The sequence below is a fragment of the Aplysia californica genome, unplaced genomic scaffold (assembly GCF_000002075.1).
Source record: "Aplysia californica isolate F4 #8 unplaced genomic scaffold, AplCal3.0 scaffold00221, whole genome shotgun sequence".
In the NCBI taxonomy this organism is placed as follows: Eukaryota; Metazoa; Mollusca; class Gastropoda; order Aplysiida; family Aplysiidae; genus Aplysia; species Aplysia californica.
The window spans coordinates 176,301-185,417 of NW_004797491.1; the positions used below are offsets into that span (position 1 = coordinate 176,301).

The window sequence follows — 9,117 nt, forward strand, 5'->3', positions numbered from 1 at the left end:
TGGGGTGGACTGAGTAAAACAAAACTTATTCATAATGTGTTTTTGTCTTTCACTACGATACCTCCCAGTAAGTATGGATGGTTGGAGGGTTCGGCTGACAGTTCCTGTTACTTCTTTTTTCTCCCCCATTTGTTGTTTCTGCCTATCTAACTCGCCTTGTCCCTGCACTGATTAACTGACACTAAGTCGATGTGCTACTCTTTCTTCAAACTCAAAACTTCCAATAAATTGATAGTATACAAAATGCTGCATGGTTCTTTTTTTCAAGTGTCAGATTTAATATATCTGTTCTCAAGAAACCTATTGTCCCTGTCGTAGTCTGACAGTACAACTGCAGACAGGTACATTTACCAGGAAAGACTAGCATAAAAAATACATAAAACAACCCCCCCACCCCCACCCCCCCACACACCACCACCACCACCACCAACAACAACAACAACAAAATAGAAGAACAACACGAAATTACTATATTCAATGCTCTTTCTCTAATTCAATGTTTGTGTCAGGCAAAAGCTTAAGTATCACTCTAAACAATGTCACCTCGTATAAAATACATTTCTTTACCTTTTAAGCGAATTATATAAAAAAAAACGTTTGATGCATTGTATACTTAAGATGGGGGCGGAAGATCAAATTTTATCAACTTTCACACAAATAACAAACATAGTATTGAGTGTTAGAATCCACAATGAAATTTGAAAAAAAACGTTTCGTTTCTATGGCTACAGCGGCCATATTGGATTTTATTTACATGTGTTACGTAATGAATACTGCACTTATTTTTCTTGGATATAGATTGTTTTTGTTTTTTCCCCTACATGTTAGTAAATATTAGATTTACAAATTTGTATGATGAATTTTTCCTATCTATTCCATATATCTAAAATTCAACATACTAATTTTTAGTATTACATCGTTTCTTCATTGAGTGAAAAATTAATGAAAATTGGATGAAAAATAGTGGATTTCTTCATTAAAGTATATTGAAAAAACCGCGTTTTGAGAAAACGAGCCATTAAAAAATAAAAGATTGACTTTATGAGGAAATGGTGGTGACAAACACGCCCAGTATGGGAAAAAATAAGGCTTTAGGGGGTTCCAATGCTTGAAATTGTTGTAAGAGAGGCTGAAGAAGCTAAAAATGCCTACAACTGAAAATGTTGAGCCCAATTTTGACTTTTGGAGTGTAGTCACCCCCCCCCCCCCCCCCCTCTTAACCAGTTAGTTTACGGAAAAGGATCTTTGCTATCCTGTCCATCCTCGTCAACCACACGTTCTCTAAGCAAGTTCTCTTGGCCTACCTCTGCCTCTTTTGCCTCCTATTTTCCAAGTGGAAACAAAATGTCCGAGGGAGGACTTTCTGTCAATTCAAGTGTTCTAAGAGTCGAAGAGCAGCACAATTGGCGGTTTTCCAAACTGGAAAAACATCAGTGTTGCCGGAGAAACCGAGCTTTAAACTCTTCAAGGACGAAGCGGCTGCACTTGTCTCTCCAGAGGATGAACCCAAAGTCAGTGTTTTAGCACATTTCGAACCACAATAGTGGTTTGTATGTCTTTGATTGGTTACCAAAATAAACTCTGAAAGCCTTTGATTGGCTACCAAAATAAGCTTTGTTTGGAAGCCTTTAAATAAACTCAGAGGAGACTTGTATTATAATGTGACTTAGACTGTGCACGTATTTCCAGCTCATTATGGCGCACGAGCAACCTATTTGGAGAACCTAGGCAGATGGGTGACGAGGAAAGATCAGGGTATTGGAGTTGGGTTTTTTAATAGCACCCGAACAAAGGAACGAATGGAGACCAACGATCGCTGATGTCTGTCGCAGATCTGGCACTTCATGATGATGATGATGATGATGATGATTTTTTCTCAAATACTATGTTCCTGATGAAGCCTTATTGGCGAAATGTTGAACTGTGAAAAATATATATTTTCTGGAAATAGAACAAGGTCTTAACTGTTTTAATACCTTCTTTATACAATGATGATGATGATGATGATGATGATGATGATGATGATGATGATGATGATGATATATGAGACACACCCTTCTTCTGTCTTAGTCCTTTTGCCTTCAACTGGGATGTCTCTATAAAGTACGCCCAAACATTTCCCTCAATTCACACAATTAACTTCCTGTCAGACTCTCGTAGAGATAAAATTGATACTCTTGCTAGACTAGCGCCAATTTCTTTATAATTAGCCCCTTGGCCTGGCTCCCTCTTAGTCACTTCCGTCTAACCTGTAACCACACGTAATCTGAAGACCCTCTGCGTTAGGCTTATTTCCCTGCTATATACAGCGTTCATTTAGTTTTTCTCTCAGTTGCTCCTGAGGAAGCCCACGAGGCGAAACGTTGAACTATTAAACAAATTTTAAACATTTTATATTGTTATGTTATTTTTCTGAAATTCATACAAGACTCTCCCTCCTACTCTGCTTACCAAATAATGATGATGGTGATGATGATGATGATGATGATGATGATGATGATGATGATGATGATGATGATGAAGATGATGATGATGATGATGAAATTTGGGATCAAATTAAAAGGCTTTCCCGTGATATTGGTAAATGCGGCATAAAAAGTTAAGTATAGTATAGGAGGAAAGAAGGACTTAGTGTAACTGATGACTTACTATTTTGCAGATGTGTTGGGGATATTCTTAAGATAGAAAGTTGTTGTTGTTGTATTTTAATTTTAATTCACTAAAGTAATAAACACAACCTTAAATAAATAAGATAATAAGAAAAATAATAACATAAATAATATATCCTTTTTAAAAAGCAGTAAACGTACACTCACAGTTTCCCAATAACACCGAGTTTATGGATTGCTCTGGGTTGTTGTCACTAACTGTAGGGTCGAGTTTGCTCTCGGAGTCTGAAATGTTTTGCGCGGATTGGGATGTCGTCACATTCGGAAGATCATCCCCAGCGCTGCCATTGTCCTCATGATCGTCCTCAATGAGCGCCGAGCATACAGATAAGGTGAGAGTAGCTACAACTGCTACAACCACACACTTGTTCAGCTTTCCAAATCGCATTGTTCTGCCTTGTAATCTCACGTCGCTTGTGATCTTCCGCCCTATATCACCAAAAAAAGGTACCGAAAACTCGAGCTGAAATTTAAAGCCAATCCCGGAAACAGTGGGAACAAAATTGAAGTGAGACGAAAAAGAAATGTAGTGTCTTCTCTTCTGTAATGTATGTCCCAATCTGTTGCGACTCTAACTTGTGAAATACATATCTCACACACACACACACACACACACACACACACACACACACACACACACACACACACACACACACACACACACACACACACACACATAAAGTGGCGTCGAAAAGAAAATTAAAAATGTAATCATCAAATCATCGTGTTAAAGACTTGCACTACGTACTTATGCAGCACACAAATTTAAAACTGAATGAATTCTGCATCATCTGAAACATTAATTTAAGAGATGCCCGAGATATGGTCACTCAAAATTGACCTAAAAATATCAGGCTTGGCAAAATTGTGCAAAATCAGATAACTGCTAAAGTGTGTTCGAGCGTATATTGAGATGCATCAGCATTGGTTGAATGGACATGTGTTGAATATCAACTGAAAAGAGAGTAATAATATTATTGTCTATGCAAAAGACACCTTCTTCTGGTGGTTTTTTTTAACAGATTGGAGAACAGTGCAGTTGCAAATGCCACACAAAACCTGGACTTAACATGTCTGTGCTCATTAGTAATCATTTTGTTTTTGTATAGGAGCTAATGGTTTCGTGTCGAGCAGGAAACCTTTTGGTACACGGACTGTTTTAGTTAAAGTTTGGACATAATCATAATTAAATACTATTCTATCAGTGAGAAACAGAAGCCACAAAACTGCCATGGTTTTGGGTTGTCTGGGGTGTAATGAACAGAACCGCCCTCATGAGAATCGCCGGATGGCTTGGTTTCGTGGACTACATCGCTCACGTGCTGGAACGTCATGTCTTACCTTATGTTTTGCTATGGTGTTATTCAAGTAAACATCTCCATGCATAGCAAAGAACTTTCTCACAGAACCAATGCCTCCAGATAATTCTTGGAAAACCAAATGAAATCAACGTTATAGTGGTGACTAGTAAATAGCCCCAACGTGAATCCAACAAGTATGTGAAGAGTGAAGTATCATGAAAAAGCAGCTGAAGAAGCGCGATTTTGCTCCCCACTCAGACACTTTGTTTGCAACTCTCTGTGACATTTGGAATGAAATGACATATAAATATGTCCAAAACTTAATAGAGTCGACGCCCAAAGGATTTGTGCACTAAACAAAACTAATGGCTCCGAAGCAAAAAAATAATGAGCACATTTACAGTTAAGTCCAAGTTTTGCGTGGTATTTGAGATTACTGTTCTCCGTTTTGTTTGAAACTATCAAGGCAAAAATTAAAAAACAAAATAGGAAATTGTTTATTGCAGCACAACATTCTTCATCCTTTGGACATTTAATTATTTTCATTCTATCAAAATTGATGCTCCCCAAAACACGCGAGAAGACTACGTATTTTTTATATCGCGCAATTTTGCAGAGCTTGATTTTTTCAGGACAATTTTGAGTGACCATATCTCGGGCGTCTCTTAACATAGATTGATTATTGATATGTCAGATGAGGCAGAATTTATTTAGCCTTAAATTGGTATGCAGCTATGAGTAGGAAATGCGAAGGTTTAACACAATGGTTTGGTGATTACATTTTCATGTAAAATATAATTTTATTTATATATATATATATATATATATATATATATATATATATATATATATATATATATATATATATATATATATGTAATATAGAATTTAAACAGTGAAAATAATCAATACCAAGAGGTGCCTTTTCTTCTCGTTTGCATGCAGGCAACAGTAAGAATCCCCTGTAAATATTGTTCGTCTGATACAGGCTGACTGACCAACAGACTCTCCAGCGAAATGACAATCGGAGTTAGGAGGCCTATAATTGTGTCCGTGTAAAAATCCTGCAGAGAAGGCAGTTAGGTGTTGGGCTAATGGGGTCAAGGTTAGAGCTCAAAGGTCAGGGGTCAAAGGTCATGGGTCCAGGGGCAGGGGTAAAGATCAAGGGGCAGGTGTAAAAAAAATGGGACTCAGGGTTCGGGATCCAGAGGTCAAGGTTCGAGGTTTAGGGATCATGGTTCAGAGGGGGGGGGGGGGGTCAAGAATCTGGAGGCAGGGTTCGGGGGGTGTGGGGGAGGGGGCAGGGGCCAGGGGTTATAGGGTCAGTGGCAAAAGATTAGTAATTTCGTTCAAGTTTCAGGGTACTGGGTTGGGTTCAAGGCCAGGGTTTAGGGTTCAGAGGGGCCAGATTTGAGGATAAAAACTGGCACAAAACTTACCTTTGTAAATGTAAACATCGAGCAAACAGCATAGTAGTTAGAAATACAGTGTACCGCCAGTTGCAGGAGAATTATAATTCCCAGCAGTGAGGGCAGCGGCGTCAGCTACAGCAGAAACACAACCACCACCAGTAATAACACCACCACCACCAGTAACAACAACACCAGCAGCAGCAGTAACAGCACCCGTAACAGCAGCACCACCACTAACATCAGTATCAATGGCAGCAGCAGCAGCAGTTACAGAATGGCATGTTTGTCAAACTTCTGTACTGGTGCAATATTGTGCGTTAATGTATGTATTGATGTATATCCATGTAGGTATATATATAATCATGCATTTATGAAAGTATGCTTGCCATTGTAATCCAAGTTTTCCCATGTGGATCAATAAAATGTAATTTTGAATTTGTTTAATTGTTATTATTTTATTTGTATAGTAGAACATTACACATTTAAGGGGGGGGGGGGGTTTACACCTGGAGGCTATCTCGCTTATTACTGGACCGAATTTTACCAACTTTCACGCATATAACAAGCATAGTAAGGAGTCTTAAAATCCGCAATCAAATTTGAGAAAAAAAAATTCGTTTCCATGGATACGCCCCCATATTGGAATTTATTGACATGTCTTACGTAATGAATACTGTACTTATCGTTCATGGAAATTGATTGTTTTTTGCAAGCGTGTTCACAAACATTAGATCTAAAAATTTGTCAGTTGTGTTTTTCCTAAACAAATTAGAAAATTTTTAATGAATTTTTTCCTGAGGTAGCATTCAAGTTTGCCAAAAATCCGTGAAAATCCACACTCCAGACACCACCAACAAATATCTATTCCATATATCAAAAATTCAACAGACCAATTTTTAGTATTACCTTTTCTCTTCACTCTGTGAAATTTTCATGAAGATTGAATGAAAAATGGTGGAGTTATTAAAAAAAGTATAAAGAAAAGTCGCCTTTTGAGAAAACGGCCGATAAAGAAAAATATAATACTGACTTTATGAGGAAATGGCGGTTACAAACATGCCCGGTATGGTAAAAATACGGTTTTTGAGGGTTCTTATGCGATGAAATAGTTGTAGGAGAGGCTGAGGAAGCTAAAAATGCTTACAACTCAAATTCCATGATTTTGAGCAGAATTTTGACTTTGGGGGTGTAGCCCCCCCCCCTTTCCCCCCTTAAAGGTTGAAATAAAATAATTATAACGGAGACGACAGTAAACTAAGTGTATAGAGCAGATAACCTTTCATTACTCCCATGTTAAGAACGTTGCATTGGCTTCCCGTGTCAGCTAGAATGTCATATAAAATTGCAATATTATGTCATAAATGTGTCAATAACAAAGCTCCCTCATATCTTAGTGATCTCATCCAGATTTATGTTCCATCTAGATCACTAAGATCAGGCGACCAGTATCTTTTACGAGTTCCTAGAAAAGGCGGTAAAAAATTAGCCGAAAGATCGTTCGCCCACCTTGCTCCGTCAGTTTGGAACTCTCTTCCCCAACCCTTGAGACATACAACATCTGAGTCTAAATTTAAAAAATCTTTAAAGACACATTTAATGACATCCTTTTTAAGTCAGTAGATTCATGTTCAGTACAATGTTATGTAAATGTCTATGTATCCATTTATGTATTTTGTGAATTGCAGTGTATATATTATTTTATTCTCATTTCGTGACGATGTGTAATCGTGTGCGTGTGATAAGCACGTAGATGTGTGTGTGTGTGTGTGTGTGTGTACGTGTGTGTGTGTGTGTGTGTGTGTGTGTGTGTGTGTGTGTGTGTGTGTGTGTGAGTGTGTGTTTGTGTGTGTTTGGCATACATGTGTGCGTGTTATGTATTCGTGAGTGTGTATGCGTGTGTTTGTGTGTGTATATGTATATGTGTGTGTGTTTGTGTGTATATGAGTGTGTGTGTGTGTGTGTGTGTGTGTGTGTGAGTGTGTGTGTGTGTCGCGTGCATGAATATTTTTCTTACATGCATTTATGTAAAGCGCCTAGAGCTGTGTTTACACGGGAGTGGGCGCTATAGAAATGATCTTCATTATTATTATTATTATTATTATTCATTTATAAAAATGTGAGGCTTCATGGGGAAATCAGGCACTCATTAAAATAATGAAATCTAAAATTTCGACAATTTTTTGCGTTTGGCAATTTGTATCGAAACTTTATTTTTGGATCAGCACATTTTATGTCGATATAAAACACATTAAAATTTAATTAATAAGAAAATTTTGCTGAGAAAAGTTGATTAAAGGCACACAAGTGTTTAATTTTCAGTTTCCAAATACACTGGAGTCATAGAAGTCATCGAATTTTGTCGGCCATTTTCTCACTAATTTTACTTCTGAAACCATGCTACCTCCACATCCTTCCATTGCAAATTATATCTGGACTTCTATTCAAGATAGATGGGTACTTTTTCATCGAAAACAAGATACAGAAACGACCTTTAAGATAATACCAATAACTTGACGAGCCCCTGATTTCTCCCGCCGTGACACAAGTCGTGATTATAACACTGACGACAGTAAACTATGTGTTGAGAAAAAAATAACCGCTTTCAATTATTAGAAAAGATTATTACATTAACTACAGTAGAGACACTGCGTACAGTAGAAAGAACAGCCCTGACATACCGTATATCGCCATATGTAAGATGCATCAAGGTGTACTTGAGTGCTAACATTCTGGTATAATTCAAAAGATATGGGCACTATCTTCGTAAAATCAGGCACTTGTCAAAATAAGGAAATTGAAGAATCCGATATTTTCCCACCATTTGGGCACAATTATTTTCCTTGTTAAGCCCATCACTTGCAATGCCCAATAAAACACATTTCTCTGTTGATTGTTCTGCAAAATATTGATTTACTTTACTTTTACTTTTATCCGCCGCTTATATACCCTTTTGGGTGTCGCGGGAAGAAAGAGACGTCTCTCGCCTGAGGGTTTGGGTCAGGGGGATGCCGTGAGTGGTTAATGTTTCCCTGACTCCATCTATCCAGGTCTTTCTCGGTCGCCCTCTAGCCTTGTTGCCATCCAATTTAAAATATTGATTAAAGGCACAAAAAGCTTACATTTTAAAAAAATTAGTAGAGGATATTACGGCGCTCGCAAATGCATAAGGTCATATGAGCGCCAAGGGCTGGGTGTCAACAGAGAAGTCTTTACAGGGAATCAGACTTAGACTGCTCACCTCTCTAGCTTCAACATCACTAGGTCTGCTTCCACTATCAAGCACCCCGGAAATAGCAGGCCCCAAGAGAGTAACAAACATACAAAAGAAGTAGAAGAAAATGACAATAGTAAGGATCAGGAAAGAAAAAGCAGCAGTTCCCTGTTGTAGATCAGGCACAGTTATGAGCGTGACACGAGTCTGCCCATTTGCAGTTCTACTGTGCTTGAACGAGATATTTTCCCCCTTTGGGGATGGCGTAAAGACACAACAGTCAGTGGCCCCGCCCTGGGTGGGGGGGGGTAGTGTACATTTCCACTCTCCAAGAACACTCACACTGTTGAAGTCAACAAAGTTTGGCGGCCATTTTCGCGTGTCAGGCGACCCACACCCCTGTACCGGTAACTACTAGATTTCTATAAAAGATAGATTAGTACAACAATATTCTCCACCAAAACAAGAAAAAATGTACAGACTTTAAGGTCACACCAAAATATCTAAATGCCCCTCCCCAAAAA

At 38.3% G+C, this 9,117-nt stretch overlaps 1 protein-coding gene across 1 annotated transcript in view; it reads right to left on the bottom strand.

Annotated features, from left to right (window-relative positions):
- The window catches only part of LOC106011943, a 10,910-nt gene extending 7,853 nt beyond the window's left edge, over positions 1-3,057 (bottom strand). Inside the window, exon 1 of the mRNA XM_013083254.2 lies at positions 2,869-3,057. Coding sequence (XP_012938708.1) covers positions 2,869-3,057 — 189 coding nt within the window. The remainder of the gene's footprint in view (positions 1-2,868) is intronic.
- Between the last annotated feature and the right edge of the window lie 6,060 nt (positions 3,058-9,117).